The sequence below is a fragment of the Podarcis pityusensis genome, assembly GCF_964106645.2.
Source record: "Podarcis pityusensis genome assembly, chromosome: 1".
Classification (NCBI taxonomy): domain Eukaryota; kingdom Metazoa; phylum Chordata; class Lepidosauria; order Squamata; family Lacertidae; genus Podarcis; species Podarcis pityusensis.
The window spans coordinates 77,039,730-77,064,804 of NC_138028.1; the positions used below are offsets into that span (position 1 = coordinate 77,039,730).

The 25,075-nt window shown below is 41.3% G+C and overlaps 1 protein-coding gene across 10 annotated transcripts in view; it reads right to left on the reverse strand.

Moving 5' to 3' along the window:
- Positions 1–25,075, reverse strand: part of TSPAN4 (tetraspanin 4) — a 525,920-nt gene that overhangs the window by 6,045 nt on the left and 494,800 nt on the right. For all 10 annotated transcript variants that reach the window (XM_081011602.1, XM_081011606.1, XM_081011608.1 and 7 more), the window contains 3 exons: positions 6,178–6,279; positions 2,247–2,378; positions 1,004–1,087 (listed from right to left, as the gene is read on the reverse strand). In XM_081011602.1, coding sequence (XP_080867728.1) covers positions 1,004–1,087; positions 2,247–2,378; positions 6,178–6,279 — 318 coding nt within the window. The remainder of the gene's footprint in view (positions 1–1,003; positions 1,088–2,246; positions 2,379–6,177; positions 6,280–25,075) is intronic.

Genomic DNA, 25,075 nt, shown 5'->3' on the forward strand with positions numbered 1-25,075 from the left:
GTAACTTAAGAAAAGCTTCCAAGGGCCCTATAAACAATGCCAAACAAAATGGCATTCCGGAATGTGCTTGGCTTATGGCCACATGAAACACTCCAAAAAGGTAGAGCTGTTGATTCTTTTAGGAGGGCCTTCTTGTCCAAGGGCATGGAGACTATATGTCGCTAGACTGCAACTGCCATCATTTCCAACTACTGGCTAGGATGAATGGGAGCTAAAGTCCAACAACATCTGGACCGTCACAAGTTGCCCCACCTCCTGTCTTAGGGATTCCAGTGTCCAATAGGGAAAGAGACAAATTAATCTAGAATCTAGAATCATGGTGAGCTAAAAGGAGACTGTGGTAACACATTGGCTAAAGTAGGAAATGCTATATATACACAATGACCCAAATCACACAGCAGCTGCTCACAAATTCTCCCCACTAACATGAATGGGAGCTTTAGAGCTCATGCCGGAAAAGCAGCATAAACATCATTCATGTTAATAGAAGATAAGCAAACTAACTGCATGCAATCTGCAGGATTAAAGGCTGCCCTGAAGAGATGTAAGGCATTAGTCCTACTCCCGGAAGGGGAACTGTGTCTCCTGGCAGCGTCCCCAGCCAACATCACAGTCCCTGCCAGCCTTGTTAACAAGGAAATTCTCTCTTTCCAGGTTCCTGTGATCTATGGTTAGCTGCTGAGTACAGACCTGGGAGGTGCAGTCCCCTTCCACACATTGGGTTCCCCAAGCGATGGAAGGGGAAATGACTGCAGCAGTAAAGGGAAAATCATCGAAATAGGCCTCCAAATTTAATGGAGGACAGCAGTTGGAGAGACATGTCTCTCTCTCTCACACATGTGTACAGTTTTTGCTGGAGGAGCCCTCCTATTATGGGTCTGACGGTCAATATTGGACTAATACTTCTGTGAGAGAAAGAAAAGCCGAGGGACATTTAAACCCTTCACTGCCCTTGCATGTAGGAACCAACAGAAAGCACCCCAGCAATAAGTTAAAATTTTACCTGAACCAAAGCTGTACACAGTCCAAAAATTCCCACAGCTAACAGGTTTTCCTGGAGCCATATTTTCACTGTTTCATAACAAGGCTTTAAAAGAGAGGGGGGGGGAATAAAGACCATGAGAATGCTTATTTACTGAGAAACATGGATTTTTGGTGTGTGGGGAGTCAAAAGACACAAGTAGCAATGACAAGACTGACATTTCAAGATTATGCAGTTTGCTCTATTTCAGCATTCACTGGAAGTGCAATACCCCGGGGGTAGGAGGCTCGCTTACAATGAAGTGTGGTGTTAAGGGTTCAAACATTATACATCTGAAGAAGAAATGGATGCATGCTGCGTGCAAGATGCGGTAATAAGGAGCAAGTTCTTTTGAACCCTCGCTTTACCCAATGTGAGTCAAATACCTACATTTCTAAATTCAACTGTACACCTTTCTGCTTCAAGCACAAGCACAATGGTGGGTTGTGCAAAGGCAACTATAAGGCAATTACTGCTCAAACAAAAATATTTCCATTGATAGAGCAGCTTTTATTGGCTTCATAGCAACTGTACAGTAGAGAAATAACATTACATTTGGTGACCCCCTGGCTCTGCTTTTGGTATATCAAACATGGGCACTAACAGTTGCATAGTAGAATTTGTTGAACCAGCACATAAATAAATAGTTAATGAGTTTGGATCCTTGGAAAAGTCCTGTGACATAAACTGGGGAAGACACTAGCTTAAGATCACCCAGCAAGTTTTTCGGCATTGTCCTTCCAAATACAACACTCTTATCTATACCCGGGACATGTCAACCACTTGTACTCCTAGTTGGGTGCCATAATACACTGGTCCTGCAGAAATATTTCCTAGAAAATATATTGTGGGGGGGTTTTCCTTTGTAGGCTAGCTCACACCCATAATGGAAACCTGCATGTGTTGACTATACCACCAGAACTTGTTCTGCAAAGGTCACTTAGATCTTACTCTAACAACACGCTCTAGCCTTAAGCTCATGCTCTTTCTCTGTTTGTGCTTTAAGGTGAGCTGTTTATTTTACATCTTGTCAGCAAAGACTTTTCTTTGTTGTTTGTCAAATAATCATACAAATTCATGGTGAATGTGTCATTGCAGCCTTTTTGACACATGCTAGATCATGAAACAATAGCATCTGGCAACTATGCAAGCCCAAGCCCTTTTTCCTTTTACAATTCTAGGTCAGCTTGGTTAAAATAAGAATTAAGTTTTGACAGCTACTCACAGCTTTCCACCAGGTCCCTGGGGAATGAAGACCACAGTTTTCACTGAATTCCAAGCAGCATGAATCTGGCACTCGTGTGGTATTGTACACTTCAAACCAGTCAGTGAAGTTTGACACTCCACAGCATCTGAACTGAAAAAAAAAGAAAGAGGGGAAAAGCCCATTGGACAAGGAGGACATGCAAGGGCTTAGAAGCCACAAGGACACTGGCAAATCAGATGGGGAACCAATGGACTTCAATAGGTATCCCATCGTCATAGAATATTCAGTGCAATTCTCTTGCAGCACTTTCTTAATTTCTTATTAAATTTTTTTGTAATTGACCTTAGAATTGTAAGGTCTCCCAAAGGCCCCCTAGCATTTAGACACCTAGTCTATGGCAGTTAAAGCTAGTGGCAGCCAGAAGCGTCCCCATGTCTTCCCAAGGTCCCCTGTGACATCAAAGCATGGCACTCACTCACTGATCATAGCACAGGGGTCAGGTGGGTGACAGAACCATTTCCTTCCAGAAATGCACCTCCTCATCAGATAGTTGGTGGGTTCAACCACGGCAAAAAAGGGGGCAAGAAAAAGAAGCCTGCCTACATCAGGAGTTGTATAAGTAGCACTGCCAGAATCCTAATAGTTCTGAATTGCTCTTTTCACTGGCCTTAGAGATTCAGGGGAGGAAACATTCCCACCAGAGGGTGGAGAATCCAGTCCACACTGCACAGAACCACTAAGTTAACCCTATGTTAGTTATAAATGAAAGCCCAAGAAAGCGTTATTGGTTGAGATCTCTGCATTTCATAAGAAAAATGAGAAAGAACTAACATTTATGTCAATGTGATAGTGGTGGTAGAGGAAACCCAGCAGAAAAACTATTTCTTTTCTTAATTTCTTCTGCTTGGTATTTAATAATAAAAAACCCATGACTCAGCAAATGGATTGTCATCAAACACTGGATTGCCAGCACACCAAAGTGCAATGATATTATTTTTCAAGTATGCTATTATCACTAGAAAAAAATAAAGAACAGCAAATGAAATGGTTACAGCAATGAAACCATTTTTGTAAAGATGAGTGGCTTCAGAGTTGCATATACTCTGCCTTGAAATTGTCTTTGACAGTTAGTAATAGAGATATTCATGATCTGGGAGCTGAGATTGCAGCCAGCAAACTTTTCTCCAAGTAGCAGAGTACTAAACTTTGATTTGTATCTCTCCCATCGTACCTTCCCAGCATGTGGATGAGCATTTTAGTGCCTCGTGAAGGTGAGCAATTTACAGTTCTGGCTAAGCAGGCAAAATGTTCGCTGGAGGAGTTCAGGCTTCTCTCACACACTCCAGTCTGCAAACCTGAAATACAGCCTACAGCACTGTGCAGCCCGGGCACTTGAATTCATTCACCATTCTGAGATATTCCTGCTGCGGCTTCAAAATAGTTTTCATCTAACTTGCTGCATCCATGAAACCTGCAGGCTCACGGGCAGGACGTGGTGAGAGGCCTTAGAGGCTCATGGAGGAGTGGAGGGAGTGAACCCCACTTCACTCGCAACCACAACGGGGTGTGAGTAAGGGGAGTGATTTTCTCATTTGGGGGGAAATAACTGTAGCTTGTTCTGAAAGCATTGGAAGTTAGTGGCAGGCAAGGGAACACTCATCACTACTTGGGATGTGACAATTCTGAACTAAAAAAAAAGCTTGGTTGGATACTTGAACTTCAAAGTATCCCAGTACCATCTTGTGGAACAATAAAAGGAAAGGTGTGATCAAAATTATTTGTAACTATGTTGTCCACACAGGGGAAAAAGGGTGGTGGTGGTGCTGCTAAGCAGATTCATGATAGTCTCTCGTCCCTAGTGATTGGGAGATTTGCTGCTGTGCCTTCTTGCCTCTCAAATCCCTCCAGATAAAATCTTCTAAGGTGGATGTTTATTTACTACTTTGTAAAGGATCAAGTCTATTGCACTAACAGAGAAATCCATTATAATTTACAGTATTTCAAAACTGGGCTCTTGTTTTTGTTTTCAGAATTAGTTTCTTGAGTAATTGAATGTCTTATTACAGCCACCATATATTTTAAAGGGGTTCCTTATTCTGGCCCCCATGGGCTATGTTGAATAGGTTATTGATTTTTTTGCACTACCTTTCTTGAAATTGGATTAATATATACTCCCTGCAATAACTCCTTTAGTTCCTTGCTCTTCCAGAGTTCCTAAAATTAATAGCATTTCCCATTTGTGCAAAGCAATATGTCACAGCAATATAGGATTGGGAATGCACATCCATGAAAATGTATAAGAGGAATCTTGGCAGACAATGTAGCTACTCAAGATAGAAAGAGAACAAGCCACTGGGATTATGACAAACCTCTCCTATTGTGTTGAGTACAAAAGGAATATTTAAACACAAGGATTCCCAGTGATTAATTGCAGTAAATCTGGAGCAATTACTCACATCAAGGGAAGGCACAGAGCACATCAGACAGCCTAAAAACTGCAGTGCAGATTGAAATACTATTTTAGTATTTTTATTATGGATTAACACATTCAGATTGTTTTATTTTATGTATTGGGTTTTAGAGTCATAGAACTGTAGAACTGGAAGGGACCTCAAGTGCCATCTAGTCCAACTTCCTGCAATGCAGGCATCCCAGCTCACTACAGTGGTACCTCGGGATGCGAACGGGATCCGTTCCGGAGCCCCGTTCGCATCCCAAATAGAACGCAAGCCATGTCTGCGCGTGCGCAGGTCGTGTTTTGCCGCTTCCGCGCATGCACATGACGTCATTTTGAGCGTCTGCGCATACGCAAGCGGCGAAACCTGGAAGTAACGCGCTCCGTTACTTCTGGGTTGCCGTGGAGCGCAACCAACTCAAGGTATGACTATAATACCTGACAGATGGCCATCCAACAGCACTTGGTATCCTCAATGCTGTTACCATCTAATGAAGGTCACAGCAATAGCCCTTTTATTGTCACTGTCATGCCTGTCCCAGTACGTTTTGCGTTTACTGTGTTTTATATGGTTTGCTGTGTTTTTGATTATTTTTATTACTGTGAACAACCTTGAAAGTTGATATAGGAACAGTATAAATAAATATTTTTGAACATAAGAGATGACACTGTGGAGGGCTGATGCTGGTTCCAGAGCCAGGTTTGAGCTAGTAATAAACTGATACCAAGCTCCAGAGAGGTTTGGTCTTGGCTCACAATTTGCCTAGAAGTTCTAAGATGGAGTTCATATCTTGAACTCCCCAGGTCCACACCACCAACATTGATGTGACTCATTTCTACATTTAAAAGGTCTGGGAGTAGTGGTGCATCATCACGGTATACAATATATTAAACAAATACAGAGATAAGGGAAATGTTCTCCCTTCTTTGCTCCCTGACATATGGAAAGGTGCCTCAGGCAAAGAAGAGAAAAATGGAGAAATCAAAAGGTTCTACCATATAAACTGCCAGAGAGACCAGATGAGCTCATTTCCCATTGTATCCACTACTGTTCCAAAATTATAATGGAAATGTGACATCTCCTGTGCATTAAAATCACTCGTGAGATGGAGTGGCTTGGTTCTACCCCCTTTAATGAATTTTCACTGCCTGCCCATGCTACTAAAAATAGGCGCTTTTCGACAATTTGCCCATGTCTGTCTGCATGAAGAAGAGCAGATGAAAGTAAGTCCAAAGCTGCTAACAAATCCACTGCAGGTAAATTTTGATGCAGATGTGGAAGGACTATTAGGCTACATGTCCTGGTTCATAGGTAAGTACCTGTGCACCAGGGTCATGATGCTTAATAAGTGCCACATATTTATAGGGCTGAAGCAGTCCCAAGAACACTTTTAGAAACCAATATGAAATCCCATTATGCTGGAAATTCAAAGCCAAAAGGATATATTGTGTGCAGATGGATAACAGACAAAAAGAACAACAACGCAAGCTTACATCTGTTTGTATGATGCTCCATGCATTAGTTAGGCCAATATTTCCATCAGTTCCATATAAATGAAGCCCTTTCTTCAGGTCCCGCTGAGCATACTTATCAATCTGGAAATGAAGCACATACGGTTGCATGTAAGTATGCTAGACCTTGAAAACTCCAAAATGACACTTTTAAAGCAGACTCCTTTGAAAAGCCATGGTGATGATTGCACTGAAGGTGGGATTTGTGTGCAAAATGTGGCAAAGAAAGAACTAGGTGGGATCTGGGCAAATGTGCATCTGATGTGAAAATGGCCTCAACACCTAGCCCAAATCCTGACTTTTCCTCTGATTCTCTGAGCCATGGATCTGGCTTTTTTAGTATCAAGGAAGTTTTGAAGGAACAATGCTGGCCTTTTCCATTCATTCAGTCCTCTTTACTTAATAATTTTGCTATATATAGAATATTTATTGATGAGGATCTTGCTTTCTCTGGTGTAGAAAAGATGCCTCCTTCCTTACATTTTTTTAGCACATTCTGTATTGTATAATAAGTTTCAAAATAAGGGTGTGTCGAATAGCTCAGTATTGTGGAACATTATCAATATTGCAGAGCGGGATAGATGCATTTTAGACATCACATTTCCAATAGCAGTTCACCTTAATAAAAAATGGTTATTTCTATATGAAGAGCTTAGGGCAGAGCCGACATGCAGAGCCACTTTTCACAAACATTTTGATCCCATGAGAAGCACTATGAACCATGGTCACCCAACTAACTGTCAAGGAAATATATCCTGCCCTCTGCATTTGCATGTCTATATAGCAACACTATGCAGTCAATTCTAATTACCTATGGTGGCATTGTCATGAACCGAGCACAGGAAGTGTTTCCCATCACTCTGAACCAGCTTGCTGGTGCCATGTAGCCAAATCTGACAGGCTACGTGGAAATTTGCCATCCTCACTCTATCTGATACCTCACTGGCTTGGATCATGTAATAAGGGAGAAGAAAACTGTGCTGAAGGAACAGCCAAGGGGATAAAAATGAGTTCCCTGGGTGACCAGTGAATGTAAATGGGCACTCGTTTTCCTTAGTAATGGAGTTAATTGATAACAAAGTACACCCCACTTGGAAAATAAATACATTTTTAAAAATGAACTGTGGAAGTAAAAATAAAGAGAAGGAGTGCAAAAAAAGGCAGCCATGAAACTGAAGGCATCTGACAGGTAAATAAGATATGCCAGCTTAGAAATAAGGCAGCTTGGAAATGCTGATCTTCATAATAGGTGGCTGCTATATCAACGTACATTTCACCTGCAGATTAATATGGAATAGGAGTGCCCAAACTAAAAAAAGCAGAAAAGTGTCTAAGCAGAAAACTTAATGAAATGCAAAATGCCAAGGTTGCTTTTCTGCAAACCATTTGACACAGTTGCACGGCATGATAATCCCTCTGACTAGGATTCAGATGTTGCCCTACTTAATGTAATCTTCATGCCCTGTTTCAGATCAATAATTTTTAATAACCCCAAGTCAACATTTGTAAAATGCCTGAAGGATCCAGAGGAATATTTTGTTAGCTCAGGTGTGCTTTAACACATTTTCTCATTTTACCATAATAGATTGCTTAACCATGCATTTCTGCTCAACATTGTACCATGTAAGAAAATCACTAATGTGCAACTTGTATAAATAGAAATCAGTAGCAGCAGGTGACAACATCTGGGAGATCTTCACCTTTTCCCAGGACACAAGTTAACCTGAGTGACAGGAAAAAAGCTTATGGGTTAATTAATACCCCTCAAGGCACAGCAGATTTTTCATGCTGAGCCCCTTCCCACTGTGCTAAAAAGCCCAAACAAATATGTGCATATATTGCATGGATTATTCTCACTGCATTGAATAAATAGTTGCTATCAGTTACTATATGATGTCTGGCATGAAGGTGTACCAGCCACAGACTGATCAGAAGCAGGTTAACCACCAGGGGTGGCCCAGTTTTCAGAATACCTGGTTAAAAACAGTAAATGCAAGTTGCAGCATGCATTTCATAACACCAACTTTGTGTCATGAATGTTTACCAGCTTGAATATTCTGAATAATTAGCCATTATCACTACTTTAAACACCACCATTCTTGATTTGACTTTGCAAAGCATACTCAAGAGTTCTAGCAAATACATGTTGTTGTTGTTGTTGTTGTTGTTGTTACACTTATACTATATCCTGCCCTTTTCCCAAAGACCGAGACTCAAGGCGGCTTCCAGATACAATAGAAAAAGTTAAAATAGCCTTGGGAAGAGCAAAACATTCTGTACATGCAACTGAGATAAAGTCTCTTTCATAGCTCAGGGATACAGATAAATATGCTGCAGATTACAAAATGCTTAAAATGCTACCTTATTATAGTAATGTAACTCATATAAGCAATGACAGATCATTCTAATGTTTAGTTACAAGAGCATCTGAGCTACTGTGAAACATGCCATTTTTTTAAAAAAAGTAAAAAACCATTTAAAATTAACCAGATGCCTTGTATCTTATTTTCCAGCAGATCAGTTCATATGTGTGAGGCTCATTTTTAGGTGTTCTCGTTTGGGCAGATACAGTATGTGCTTACATTCAGAGTAGTCCTTTCTTCTCCCACTCCCAACTATCCATCCATCCATCCATCCAGTGTAGACAATGGTGCATAATAAGCCCCCCACCTCAACAGTTTTTGAATCTTGTCAGGCGAATGATGTTGACACAGCTCCAGTGACTTGTATTTGAGAAAGTAAGAAATATTTTAGGTAGCTGCTGGGGGGTGAAACAGTTCCAAGAAAGACATCAAGGAAGCGTTTGTGCTGTAGGAGTCTTTCTACCTCCATTTGCATCAATATATTCCTCACAGCAGCAGCAGGGTGGAAGGAAAGTAGTGTTATCTGTGTTTAGAGCTGGGGAAAGGCAGAATGATATAGGAGGCGCTTGGACTCTGGAGGAAACATAATGCTGCCTGCTGCAGCCAGTTTTTATGGATTGGAGGGAAGATATAAAAAGGGCTGTGAAGCCAACAATGATATTGGCTGCCTCCTGTGATTTGAGAGGAATGGTAGTTGAAGGTGTTGTGGTCCTGGTCGTCATTCCTACAGGGGACTCTGGGCCTGGGTATGGGAAAGAGGAGTGACCCATGGAATCTGGAGGGCATGTAAATCTAACAGAAGAGCTCTTCAGCCAGTGGCTGCCACACAATGCCTTCTGGGAGCAGGAGGGGGTCATTGGTGGACTCCTAGTGAGCCCTATTAAATGAATACATTGCTTCCCACTTAAAAAAAAAGAAGTAGTCTTGAAGTGTTTACAATCAAATAAATAAATCATGTGTGTTAATAAATAATAAAATGAAAGCTTGGAGTGGAGAAAAATGCAGAGACTTTTCAGCTTTGTGGCAGAGGAGGCCATGGAGGCCATGACTCTGTGGAACTGTTGCCTCCCTGTGGGGGAGGAGCTGTGGAAAGACAGCTTCCAGAAAGCACTGGAACTTAAAATGTAGATTTAGACACTATGAGCAGATTCTTTGTACCTCAGCATCACAAGGATTTCTTTATTAAATACACACCCATCCCTAATTTTTAGAAACAATGTCCTTAGTGTCATTATTACTCCTGTCCAGCACTGAGCAACAGTGTCTGGATGAAGGAGCATGGGTTGATTTCTTTAAATATATATATATATGTATATAATGCTGAGCTTAACAGCAGCATTCCCATGGATTCCCACCTGTGGACAGAAATTCTAATTTCAGGCCCCACTGCTCTCTAGTGCATCACATTCTCTTCACCCCCACCCTCCCAATTACTGAGAGCCCAAGCAGCAATTATTTCATACTGAGGAAAGCCTCCTAGGCAGTGTCTTGATATTGGTAAGTAAATATTTCTGACCTTTCTGATGATTGCTTCCCTCCTCCCCACTAACAAGGGAGAAGAAGCTGTAAAGAAATGACAAAATATCCAATTGTTTCCCACTGGGTGAAACTTCTAATTTCATGCCTTGATAATCATTCTCTACAGATAGTGCGGAGCTGGAAATTGAATGTAAATAGAGAGCACCTAATCTATAAGGTCATTTGCAGGAGCCCCGCTTTCTCCTGGGGAAAAGATGTGATTGATTGTACTACTAGATGAGGACAGCTTAATACTGGGCTAGGACATTATTCAGTACATGAACTGGCCATGAAAGTGAACGTTACACGGAGACTTTATTTTAGGATAAAGGCTGCACCAAGTCCTGGATGTGAAACTATATCAAAGGCACACCTGCCAGGGGAGAGGCTAATTTGGGATCAGATCTGAATTGTTTTAGATCATGGGTAGGCAAACTACCCATGTGGCCCAATCACCTTCTAAATTCCTGATGGTCCGGGAATCAGCATGTTTTTACATGAGTAGAATGTGTCCTTTTATTTAAAATGTACCTCTGGGTTATTTGTGGGGCCTGCCTGGTGTTTTTACATGAGTAGAAGGTGTGTTTTTATTTAAAATGCATCTCTGGGTTATTTGTGGGGCATAGGAATTCGTTCATTCCCCCTCCTCAAAATATAAACTGGCCCCCCACAAGGTCTGGGGGACAGTGGACCGGCCCCCTGCTGAAAAAGTTTGCTGACCCCTGTTTTAGATTAACATTCAATTTCAGAAATTTGTCTTATGCTGTATAAATAAAATCATTATACATGGCTGTACTTTTTCATTTATATTTTCTGTGTTTCAGTTATTTCCCTTCCCTTCCACCATCCCAAAATAAAGCACCTTGCTGTCTGATCTGCTGAAGATCTTTTAAGCTGGCAGCATTTCATATTGACTAGCAAACTGATCTGGCATGCTGCTGAGTTGAAGAAAGCATTTGCAATATCAAGGCATTACTTTCCAAGCTTAAAAACAGAAATCAAGAGCGAAAGAGTAAATCAGCAGTTTAAGATGCTGAGATAATAATTAGGTGTGACAAAGGTATAGGTTGCTAAAATACCATATTTTGCAGGACAATACAAAATCTTAAGCTGCAATGGGAAATGACATAACATGCACGTATGGGACAGAAAAACCACATAGTCAGGTCTTGGCCTACTGTTGATTATGTAGCAGTTCTGCTGCTGAACAGAGGCTGCTGTTCTAATGGGTTGTTACTATTAAGGTGACTGAGCATTTATAGGCCCTACATCACCCTAAAGGCTGCAGCCTTTGAATCCTGCAGGTATCCTAGGATCGGCTGTGCAGCGGCTCCACCACTCACAAAAGATCACATGGGTGGTGTTAAGTTGTGGGTTGACATAGCAGACGACACAGCGATTTCTCCAAAGCAACTCTTTATTTTGTAAGCTGGAACAGAACTAAGCTGAGGAGCTCAGTCAGCCTGCTTATATAGAGCTACAGAACAATTGTAACTGTTGCAACGTTCTAAAACTATCCAATCACTGAACGTCACTTTTCGATCCTTCATTTGCATGCAAAACTATCCAATCACTGAACGTCACTTTTCAATCCTTCATTTGCATGCAAAACTATCCAATCACTGAACGTCACTTTTCAATCCTTCATTTGCATAACTATCTACAGTATCCCCCTGCTGGCCCAGGGTGAGAACTTCAGTACATAACAGGTGGAAATTGTGGAAATCAAGCATGAAGAAAATACATGTCATATATGGACAATAAGGCAGTCTACTATTCATTTTAATGCTGACTGATTTTGTGATTGTAATAATCAGTTCACCCTTGGCACTGGCACATCATATTATGTCAAATATTGTGGGCGCCAGCCACACCTTCATATAAACAGCCAGTTATTAACTTGCTTTGTCAAAGCAAAGAACAGGAACCCCTCACAACCTGGGATGAACTTGTCAATAGAGATAGAATTCCAATTAGCTTTTACAAAGGCTACATGAGGCAGAAGCAGATCAACAGGGAAAGTCATCATTTCCATTGTTAAAACTAATGACCACTGTATGATTTTAAATTGAGCAGAACAGAAACACTGTGTATATAATCCCAGGCAGGAATTGTCAGACAGCAAAGGAAGAGCTTTTGGTTTATGTAGAGATGAAAGAATTGGCCTTATGCCCACAGAGCCATTTGATGAAGCAATCTCAAGAGAATAACCTTTGGGTCAATTACCTGTATTATCCATTTAGTTAACAAAGAAGCAAAGGGGGTGGGGGAGTATTAATACAAAAATTGTACAACTTGGGGATAAAAATTATACTATTTGAGAATCAAAAATACCCTACTGCTGAGTCTAAAACAGCAAACTACAGTGGTCAAAATAAAAATGGTTTTCTTAATTGTTAATATTCTCTTCTGCTGCTTTATGGTTTTGTTGGTTTGATGTTTTAATAGTGATTATGCACACTGGGAAACTGGAGTGTGTGTTAATTGTTAGGAATTGGAGTATGATCAGTTTATATTATGCTCTAGTGCATACAGTTTTTGTTATTTCTTTGTGTTATTGTAAGTCACCTTGAGACCTTTGTGATAAATGTGATGAATAAATAATCAGAATAAGATGGTGAAATTTGCAGGTCTGAGTCCTCTATCTGAATTACTATTCTCAGCAAAGATTTCACCACACTACTAATCTAATCTATACTGCTGACCTTGTTTCACAACCTTCACCAACCCAGTGACCGCCAGATGTTTTGGACTACAAGTCCCATCAGCCTCAGTCAGCATGCCATACTGGCTAGGCCTGTTGAGAGTTGTAGTCCATAAAGTCTGGAGGGCACCAGGATGGTGAAGGCTACTGTATGGTGGCTGTTGGGAATGTTTCTCAGCCCTGGACACAATGGTACATTATGTGATACAATACCAAGATGGTAGCTCCTTAACTACCTAATTTAGCTTGGTATATTGCACACATCTTGACAAAGCACTAGTTAAGGAAGGATAGAACCAAATAGGAGCCCAATAGGAACCCAATGTGACCATGATGTTAACCTGGAATCAACTCAAGTGCGGGATTGTATGAGAAATTAAGTCATACCAAACTTGTTCAAGCTGACATCTGCATTTGGACTGAAAATGCAATTGGAAAACACTATGAGATCATTATGCTCCATACAGTGTTCAAAACTCCCATTGTTCTAGGTGCTTTTTGGGACAGGGGGTTTCATTAGCACAAGCAATTTCTGGGCTTTGGGCACAGTACTGCGCCTAAAATTTCAGATTAATCTGCAGAGTGGAAGGAAAGGAAGACCTTTTTCTGTCTCCCCACTTTCAGCTACTCTCTGAAGACTGGAGAAGAGACCCTCCTAAGAATATTAGGGGGGTTGGCAGGGGAAGGACTAGACCATGTGAAAAATGAACATAATATTTAAGCTGCAGTTCATTTTCAGCTCTGTATGCTTGTTATAAAAAAAAACACGCCTAGATATTCCATTGTTGCGCCCATAACCAAGGATTAAGGTGCCATTTAGCTCCTAGCTTTCATATCTCAGTTTTCTAACACTGGCTACATAAAAACTACACATGTCATTTCCTCTCCTTTCCAGACTCACTAGCATGCAATAACTTGTTTTAATGCCAGGTCTAGCCGTAGAACATGGGAAGTGTGTGTTGAACATGAGCAGAGTGCTTCGCTCTCCTGACTGTGTACTTGCACCTAGACTCTGCAAACCTGGGAGTGGGGCGCATTGTCATTGCTGCCTCCTTTGCAGTTTTAGTGGCATAAGTGTATAAAGGTAAAGGTACCCCTGACCAGTTTACCCAAACCCAAATGTAGAAGGATCTATCAAACTGGATATAACATAGTCTTCTTGCTCATGGAGTTATTCCATGTTTGTTAGTCAAAGGACGTTGAGGAAAGACTATTCAAATTTTCTACTGTGCTGTCTACAAGACTGACCTGAAACTGGAAAATAGTGAATATATCCACCACCTGTTGATTAAACTAAAAGTGTGATTTAAAGTTTCATTTCTGATTAGTGCCAGGCTGAGGTATTCAGCCCAACAACTTCTTTAAGTTGGGTGGAGGGATAATGGCCACTTAAGATTTTTGTGATCTTTGAAGGCTAGGTGGAATTTCTAAAATTAAAATTAAAATCCAGAGACAGCTTGCCTGACAGATGAGAGGAGGCAGAGAGTTGTAGTTCAGTTAGTATTTATTTTCCCTTAAAAAAAAAAAAAGCTCCGCTGCCACTTTGAGCAGCCACTGAGTTTCAATCAGAGGCAGCAAGCTGTTAGTGACCCTCAAAAGTGGCCCAGTGGGAGCAATGCCATTTCAGAAAAGCAAATACCATGGGACCACTCTTAAAGGGCTAGCCCAATTAAGAGCTCTTGCCTTCTTTGCCTAAAGCTCATCAAAAGGGGAAGCAGAGTGCTGCCCAGAAAATGCAGACAAGACAACCCCCAAGGCAAATAAATGCCAGTTCTGTTTGCAGTTCTATCAGGATGTCAATGAAACAAACAGCCCACGAGATCAGTTATCAAAGTCAGCATTTGTCATAGACTTAAGGTTCAGATCTCTCTTTCACAAGGAATCCTGCTGGGAGACAAGCTGGGGTTCATATTCATAGCATGCAAAGATGGCACAGTGTTTACAAACCTCATTTCAAAATTAAGGAAAGCAGAAGGGGACAAAGATAAAAATCAGGGGTCATAAACCGCATGCAGTACCCATCTGCAGAATATTTCATAGGGCACAGACATAGCACAGCCTACATCCTGACTGACCCTTCCTTTCCCTGCCAAAGTATATGGAAGAATAAAAAAGAGCAACTGTCTGTCCAGACCTCAGGAACAGATTGCTAATTTGATGCATTTCAAGAGAGCTTGACTCTTCTCTCTCCAACAGCTTCATTTGTTTACTCATCCATAGGACAATTTTAACTGGGTAGTTCTAATGTCCTGCTATACACCTGAGAATCTGTGGTACATATTACATATAAAACTTCATCATGCTTAAGCAGAGACCAAGAAACAGGCACATTTAGATTTTGGTAACAGCTCCAAAAAACACACCTCCTTCTGTGGAGGTGTTGTTGTTGTTGTTGTTGTTGTCTTGTCCTAGCAAGTGTTAACTAATTAAAATAGTTGTAGTTCTGCCTAGCTGCTTGATCATAGGGTTCAAAGGCAACTGATAATATGCAAAAATCAATACATAATAAATGCATGATTTTTTTTAAAGGCAGTAGCGACTTACAAAGGCATTGGGGGTGGGAGCAATGATGGTGTAAAAATGTCTCTCTCAGCCTTAGATGTTCCGTTATAACTTTGCAGAGTTCATGGTGAACATAAACGAGAATGCCCCCCACCCAACACACCCTGATGTGTGCTGCTTTGCAGAACCAGGTGTTTTTGTTCCTGGGTATGAATGGGTTATCATCTCACTCAGGCAGGTGGGTGATCTGCAACTCCTGCCTCTTCCTGGTGTCAGGGAAGGCCTAATGAAGGCTCTGTGGGAGGGGAAGTGATAACAGAAAATATCCACTCCATGGACCTTAATGACACTTTTTCAACTCTCCTATGCTTGGAAAAAACACTTCAGTAAAGTAGTGTTGGTTTCAAATAGACCACAATTCAATCACAGTATTAAAAACATAGGACTGTCACCTGACAATCAGTTGATCATGGAATGGTCATTTTCCTGGCCCAGGACTCCTCGGAGGCAGAGTCCTGTGGCAACAGGAGCTCTGAGAAGGACCCACTCCTTAGTCCAACCAATCCCAAGTGAATCTGCAGACACTTCAACCTCTACTGAGCCCCAAGGAGATATTTCTGCCATCAGACTTTGATGGGTGGCCCACAGACTCTTGGAGGGCTTAAGAAACCCCTGAGGGAAAATCCCCACAGCTGGGAACTCCATTACCTGGAAGGAACCAACAGCTGCAGAAGAAGGAGGCACTCAAAGGGCAAGGCCTCCAGTTAAAGATTACGTAGCCTTCATATATTTAAAGCACATTGTTTCCCCTAAAGAATCCTGGGAACTGTTGTTTACCACTCACAGATTTACAATTCTCATAATCCTTAAACTACAGCTCCGATGATAGTTATATGCTTCAAATGTATATTAATTCGTTCCAGAGGTACATTCTTAACCTGAAACTGTTCTTAACCTGAAGCACCACTTTAGCTAATGGGGCCTCCTGCTGCTGCCGCGCCGCCGGAGCAAGATTTCTGTTCTTATCCTGAAGCAAAGTTCTTAACGTGAAGCACTATTTCTGGGTTAGTGGAGTCTGTAACCTGAAGAGTATGTAACCTGAGGTACCACATATGCAGCCTAACACGGTATACAGTGGTACCTCAGGCTGCGAACGGGATCCGTTCCGGAGCCCCGCTCGCATCCTGAATGGAACAAAAGACACGAGGGTGTGTCTGCGCGTGCGCGGTTTGCTGCTACCGTGCGTGCGCGTGACATCATTTTGAGCATCTGCACATGCGCGAGCAGCGAAACCCTGATGTAATGTGCTCTGTTACTTCTAGGTTGCCGCGGAGCGCAACTCGAACGCGCTCAACCCGAAGCACATTCAACTTGAGGTATGACTGTACTCAAGACCTTGTTGAGATAACTTAGCTGAGTGAGTACTATCCATGGTCCTGAAACCACATATTGGTCTTGTGGTTTTGTTAAATTTTTGCTATTGCTCATTTTATAACTGATTGTTTTGAAAATTTATATCATTATTTTTATTGGTAGAATATAGCTCTATTTCAACTTTGAATGCTGTCACAGGAAAGTAAATCAAATCATTTTATTAATGATAAAACACAAAGCCAATGGGTATCATTCTCCTAATTGTTATATTCCTGACTTCTTGTAGCTGCACTCATTCCCTGGTAAATCTTTGGATGCCATCACTTTGGATATGTTGCCTTCCCAAACTTTCTAGAAATGACCTTTCTACCTTTCACCATTCAGGGTTATTTTTTCCTGCAGGTAACTTGGCTTGCCTTTTGATTCCACTCTCTGAGAGACAGTACCTTCCTGACCTTCCTTTTGGTAATGCACTCTTGGAGGTTGGCCCTTCCTATAGTAAGAAAAAATCAGAACTGAAAAACCACTATCTCTTGCCTTAACTACTGCATCAATGCAAAGCAACTAAAGTGGTGCTTACTAGCCATTTCCATTGAAGTTATCTTAGGCCTTGATACCTTACCTGTGCATTTTTCAACTCAAAACTGCCTAGAGATTTACTTGGCAAATCGGGGCTAAAATATTAACAAGCTTTTATCTTAACTGCTGCAAGAACAGCAACTTAATACCTGCTTTATAAGCACTATTCCAAGCTTCTCCTGTTGGATGAAAAGGTCTCTTTGCCTTAGGTATTCATTTTGCACTGTTTTTAAATCCATCTTTAGTTGTTGTTGTTTTGTGCTGTTTTAAAAATTATTTCAGCTGCTTCTATATGTTTGCAAATCACCTTGAGACACATGAAAAAGGCAATACATTCACTGAGGAGGAAGGAGATTTTTTTTTTTTACGTATGTTCACAGAATGAAGTACCTTACTTAATCTGTTTTTAAACTCACATTCTCCGATAGTGATACAAACATGTATCTGTACATGTAACTTCATATCATATTATTTTGAATATATGTCTGTGTTCACTTGAACCTTATTTTTTGGGTGTACAGGATTTTTAACGCCCCCTATCACTTACATTAGCCCAATTTATTTACAAACGAACCCAATTTATTTGTCTGTTTATTGCACATTTTCAAACTGCCCCTCACAAAATAAAAAAAATGCTCACAGGGTGATTTACAAAAATAAAGTAACATAAAAACATGGCAGGATTCACCTAACCAGTACCAACAAACATCTACTTGTGCAACAGGGCCTTTCCTCTCTCCTCCTCCCATGAACTACCTCAAATTGGCTTGGGGGGAGTCAGGGGAACCCCCAGAACAGTGCAAGAGGGAGGAGGGGAAGTCATTCCCTCTGGTGACATACACAGACAGAACATCTAGAAGAGTGATGTTGAATTCCACGCATAATGCATAGCACACAATGTCATTTTTAATGGAACATAAAAATATATGGTAGAGAGGCTGAAACAGCACTAAACAACTGATTTCCTTGCTACGGGAATGCTGTAGGAAAACACAGTGCATGAGGTTGCACAGGTTAGTCTTCCTTTAGAATTGTACCTTTTTAGGGGCAGTTAGGCCCCCAAATATGTAGATGGTTTACTACTAGAGAATGGCAAAGAATGAATTTACAATTGCAATTTCTGCTTAAGTATAAATGCTATTTTCCATGCCATCAAGTAAGAAGAGGAAACCATCTGAACAAGTGGCAAGTCCACTGAGCACAAAACTTCTTAGCCTGTTTTTTCCTGTATCTTTCACAAGGCCCAGGGCAAGAAGCTGCTTCCCCAACTAGAGTGCTCACAAATAAACAGAACAGGCTGTATGTAGTGCAGTCATATTCATATCACCAATTTTAATCACACTTAAAGCACATAACTTCCCCCACAGAATCATGGAAACTGTAATTTCTTAAGGGTGCTAGGAACTGTAGCTCTGAGGGGTAAACTACAGTTCCTAGGATTATTTGACTGCTAAAGTGAGATTATACATACAGAGAGAGAGAGAGAGAGAGAGAGAGAGAGAGAGAGAGAGGGAGTAGATAAAACATACTTTGCACTAAGCCAAATGCAGCAATGGCTAAAACAAGTTGCAGCACATTCTGCCATTTCAGGAAATGGTGAAATAAAGGTCCATACACTAATTGGAAACAAACAAGAAAACGGGTTCTATTTCACTTTAAAACCCTTATGTTCACCTGAAGCCAGATGTTTTCTCAGGAGTTGCTCCTTGCTAGACAAGCTCAGACACCACACCACAGAAACTGCATTTAATGGATCTAGATGGCAAGTCAGGCGAACTAAGCCATTGTCAATTATGATTAAGGTTACCCAGAAGTGGCCTCTGTCACAAGTGGTGAGTTGTCTCATCATTCACCAGAATGAGCAAAGACTCCCACAAAATGGTAGATCTTTCACGAATGATAAAGGGGTTAGGGGCAACTCCATGGGCTGTGCTGGACAGGATAACTTCTCACTTACTTTGCTTTCATTTGTTTTTGATTGCCCTCTCTTCAAAAGGGCAATCCATTCCTCTCCTAAAGTAGTTTCACCAGCATGCTAGTGACAGAAATAATTCTTTGCCAGTATAACATGCCAAAATAAAATAAAATAAAGTCTTCTGAAGTAAAAGAAATATCTAATAGAATATGTGACCCACCCCTTTTCAGGGCAGATAAGAATATTTAGATATGCCCCCAGTAAAATTCAAAATTTGTAGAATTCTTCCATGATGGATAGAATATTGACATTGGGCAGACAAGTTTTCCGGACACCCTAATAGCCAAAAATAATGGGAAATATGGTCAAAATTCAGAAGACCCATCTTGTTATACTGGGGAGGGCTCCAACAAACAGCAGGCCAAGCAATCCATGTTCTGGAACAGAGGGTGAAGAAGTCCCCCCTACACACCTTTGATCCAGTCTCAAAGTGTGTGGGGGGGGGGATCTGCAGTGGTAGGCAAGGATATTAGCCTTAAAATGGGATGAACCACATGTGCAACAGAGGTTTTTTGTTTTTACAAAAGCAACAATCACCACCATTAGATTGGGGGAAAGGGGTTTTTCCATTTGCAGCAAAGGAAATTGTGTGGCTGTTGAGAAAACATTTTATAGTGATGTGGTACCCTTTTATCAAACACTCAACAGAATATAAATTACAGTGGCATCCACCAGACTCACACTTGAAACTCTGGAATTATGTTTTCCCATAGGAATCTGTGGCTCAGAGGAGATGGGTGGGTGGGAACTGTTTATTAAAGGGGGTTGCATCTTTTTTCAAAAATTTCTTATTTGAAAAACCAATTAAAAATATTTTTTAAAAAGAGAAAATGCAACATTTACTAACTTGTAAGCAGATCAAAAACAAATAAAAACATAATAAACATGAAAAATTGTGGCCCAAGCCGGCTCATTAAAAGCCAATCTCAAACATTTTGTCTTGTCTCAATAAAAGCAGGTGGAAGTTTAACAAATGGAAGGATGACATTATTATCTAGATGCTCTATGCAAGCTTTATTTTTCTCAGGTTAAAAAGCTGCCTATTCCACCATGCTGAGAATAAATCCAGAGTACCAGAGAGTTCCTGGCTGGTGGCAAGAAGTGATTTTAAATTCCTCTACAAAGGTTAAGAGCAATTTCTACAGAGCCCCCCCCTTACCCCATTCATAACCAACAGCAAAGGAGAGATGATGAAGAAAGTGCCACCCTTGAAATTACTTTGGCCTTGTAGTTTTTAACTGTCACAGGCAATTTCTTTGAAATATAATTCCTGATTTGCTGGCTTCATTAAGCTTTCACAAGTAATTTTAAACTTAAACCACCATTGGCAAATCCATCATTTATTGATAGAAACATTAGGACAGTAATGGAGTGTGACTCACGATGAAATAAGATAGAAAGGTATGAATGGGTGGATGTAAAAAGACTCCTTTTCCCGCCCTGAACTTTTCCTGTGGCAAATCATGCACCATAGTCTCAGCATTTTTAGATGATGTTTAAGATCACCCTTAAAGCACTGTCTCCGCAGTGCCTGGAGACAGGCAGTTGAGTTGTGTATCTATAGCAGTGACCAGAGGAGAAACGACCACTGGGAGGAGTGTAGAGAGAAGAAATGCTATGGTGCATCTGCACAACTGGATGCCTTCATCTGCCCCAACTGCAACAAAGCATGTCTCTCCTGCATAGGATAGGTCTCTACAGCTACAGCAGGCGCTGCAGCCATCTAACATACTGACCTTACCCACAAAGGCACACTCTTCCATTGTGTCCTGCGACAGACGGATGCCAACAAAGCTTGCAAACAGGTGTGGCAAATGTACATACATAAACAAACATAGAACTTCCAACCTTCACTTCCAAAACAAATATATTCTCTATTTACTTAAAATAATCCTTGAGTCACTAATTTCAAACTCATTTGCCTCTGCTCTCTTACATTAAAAACATGAGATTGAATGAAGTAAGGGTGGAATAATATACTTTACCTTTCCACAAGCTCAAAGAGGCTCACGTCATCTTTTAAAAAGCAACAGGCTGCCTTTCAAAAATGACCAGAAACTTCAGATACTTCAAAATGTAGCTAGTAAAGTTCTGAGTGGAGTTGGGTTTTGGAAGCATGTGAGTCCTCTTCTGTATTCACGCTACTGCCTATTCCCACACTCAATTCAAAGTGCTAAGTATCTCCTTAAAACCCCTAAATGGGTTCTGGTCCCAAGTCAATCAGCTATACACTCTGGTTAGCTAGAGAGTCCTTTTTCATATCCCACCATCACCTGAGCCTAATTTCTCTCTCCAGTTCTCCCCCATTAAAGGGGTAAGGGAAATTCTCAAGGGAGTAGGGGGAATACACCAAAATGTTTTGGGGAAAGGATCTGGCTTACCAGTTATGCTGCATGTCAATACTTCCAGAGGTAACTGGGCCTTCCTGCTTGAGGGCAGGCCAGAATGCTGATGGGATGGTCTAATCGACATCTTGCTCAGCTCCATCAGGAATTGCAGCAGGATGGGCTGGTTCCAGCACACCTTGTGTCCGCTTTAAAATGAACCTCATGGGACCAGGGAAAGTGTGAAACATTAGAAATAAAGGGGTGTGTGGATATTTTCCCAGGCTCCCCTCTGCTTTCACAGGCAGTTTCTATTCATCCCAAATTGCTGAGAAAAGCTGTGCTGAAAATATTAGCCCAGCTCAAGTTGAAAAGAGGTTTTCAAGATGACAAGTATATTTGTGAGGCTAATGACAGAAGCTTAAAAACAAAAGAACAAAAACAAAAATAAGCCCACTATGCATCCAAGTATAGTATTTACTTTACACATTGTGGATTTCCTACACTGAAATTTCATACATATATGTTATCATATTTCACAACTGTATGTATGTGTAGTGCATTCAGTGTACTATTACATACACTGGAAAATCATGATTATTTGTACTCAGGAGCTACTTATCAAAAAGGTGTGCAGCAGTCTTGGAAGAGGCAAATTGCAAGCCCCCTTCACATGCTAATCAAATGAAGAGAGCTCCACCTGAATAAGGGTGAAGCAGGATCACATAGCTGGCTCTGGCTCCTATGGGCCTGTTGCTTCCCTGGTCCTAACAGTCGCTTGTTAGCCATTGACATCTGCTGGGGACAGACTACAAGAGCAAACTTCTTTCCACATAGGCTGGAATCCTGATATCAGAGGGCTCCAGCTCACAAAGAGGTCTATGGCAGCACTCAGGTTTCCCTACACAGCCGCCAGTGCTTAATGTGTGGACCTCAGGAGAGAAAAGCTGTGTGATGCTGTCTGGGGCTAGAGATATGCCCCACTTCCCCTTAGTTATGTGAAGGGGGCTACAGTAGAACGCAGATTGGCTAGCATCTTGAGGGGTGTTTGTACTAATATAGCAAGCAAGCGTATGAGTGTAATGGCATGCAAGCAAAACAAGCTCATTACACTGTGAACAATGTGCAAGATGTCTACAGTTTTAAAAGGCTCATTAAAAAAAAACCAACAACACTTGGAGAACCTGTCAGCGCTGATTTTTACAGAAGAAACCGGAACATAATGTTTATCACTAATAAAGGAAGAAAGGGAAAGCGAGTAATAAAAAGAATTAGGCCTTCTGTGCGGATAAACCACCAGACTCATGCAGAGTCCGCTACCAACCATTAACCTGCCATGCCTAAGCAAACCTTGATGCAGGACAAAAGCTTGTGCTGCTCCTTTAAAAAAAAAAAAAAGCTTTCCCCAAAACAAATGAACAATTGACCTCCGCACTCTCAGTAGCTGTCTGTTTTTAAAGTCCTAATACGGGTGGAGCAAGGGCACTCAAAGTAGCTTGCCCACCTCCACTAAATGGAGAATAGCAGATTAGGCAACAACTGCTGTGGAGCAATTTCACAGTTGATGCCCAGCAAATAATCCTCAGTCAAATGAGGAATTATTTGCAGGGCACAACCTGAAAATGCTCCACAGGGGCAGCATTTATGCAGTCCATTGCTACACAGTAGTGAGGGTTACAAGGAAACACTGCCTGCAATAAAGCCAAATGTCAGTTAATATTTCTAAAGCAAAGCCATGTTATTTTTATTATTATTATTTTTATTAGCAGATGCTTGACTTCAAGTGTTCAATGGATCAGGTACTGCTAGTAATTTTGTTTGTGTAACTCTCATTCAGGGCTGGTTTATGGAGAAACAAGTGAGGTGTAAATTTTCAATTTGCTACCAAAATCTAGTGGACCAAGGACACCAAGGGAGGAAATGGTGCCTCCAAAATGATGATGCATGGATGGTGGATAGGTAACATTACCAATATGTACCACACACACTTCACAGATGTGGTCCTGCTATCATACGTCTTGCTGTGACAGAACTGTCGGAATAGGGTAGGGTTATGACTAGGGGGTAGTGCTATCCTAGCCATTTAGATTTGCCAGCTGAAGGGAGCTAGGAAGGAACAGAGGTGCCTCCCCACTGATGGAGAAGAACCTTGTGGGCATAACTAATAGAATGGGGGGGGGGGGTTAAAAAAACCAAAATCTGTGTGGCAAAAAATAGGTATGTTTGTACCCCTTACACAACTCCTGTCCCTAACCGACATAAGTCAGAGGAACCTGGGATTTGTGGTAGATCTGCCACTTTGAGTGTGCGCACACACACCATGCTCCACATAGGATTGCACTCTTTGTTGAGGTCAATGGGACACGTTTGTCATGGCTTAAGCCTCATTGATTTCAGTGGGCATTAAGTTCAACTAACTTATTCTGGATACAGCCCATTGTTCTATTTTCTCAATAAATTAGTTGTGCCTACCACATCACCCATTTCTTTCCACATGTCAGATAAATCTATAATGGAAATCTTGACATTAATAGCACTTTATACTGCTCCCTCCCTCAGCTTCTTGCTAGTTTCAAAATGTAAAATAAAATTAAGTTTTTGGGGGATTCATTTTTAAAGACAATTTTTCATCTCAAAAAGCGAGGACAGCATAAGACTGTGCTTTCAAATTCATAACAGTTAAAAGCCTCCTCTGCTCTCTATCCCTCCTGTCTCCAAACTAAATATATAAAGAGAGATTTTAGGAAAATTAATTGCAATAGTCTGCCTTTATGAATTTCAATGCGTGTGCAATTCATTTTCCCACAGACAGCAAAGCAAGAAGGAGATCTTTTGCTGCCAAGGTGACAGGATTCATGAGCAGACCTGCTCAGGACTAATGAGGAATAAGTAGAGAATCCTCATTGGGGCTCTCCCAGGGGAGCTCTGCTTTCAATCACATACCATCATTTCTGCTTGTCAGTCCATGCCGCTGTTGGTGCAGAGGATATTAATGAAGCAAATGAGTATTGTGGTTTGAAAACAGACAATTCTTGCTGCTCCTTCAGAATGACACAAAGAACCCAACCTGGTTGTTTCTGAAAAGGTCTAGCAAGGTATTCTGCAGCTCTCATAACTGGCTCAAAGGGGTATGTGTCAAGGTCCCAGCTGAGAGAGTCTTCATCAGAGGAAGAGGCTGGAGATCCCATTCAGGGCCCTGCTTCCATGGAGAAACTTGCACCAGTCCAAAGGCATCCTCAAGAGCCCCAGCACAAAGATGCCTTTCCTGCCCTTCCACGACCTCATCCTGAGGCCTGCCTTCAACCCTGATTCTCCTCCAATGCATACACCTCGGGCCTGAGGAGCAAAAGTGGCAGTGTACCAGACAGGAAGCACTAAGTTGCATCCTTTTTGGCTGTCAGAAAGGAGGAGATCTAGCTGCAAGCCACCATCCTGCTGCATGCATAGGACCAGTGAGTGACTCAATACATCACTAGGTTAACATCAGACCTCATGAATGCTTTAGCTCCAGCTACACTGTTGACTCTGGCTCCAGTCACCG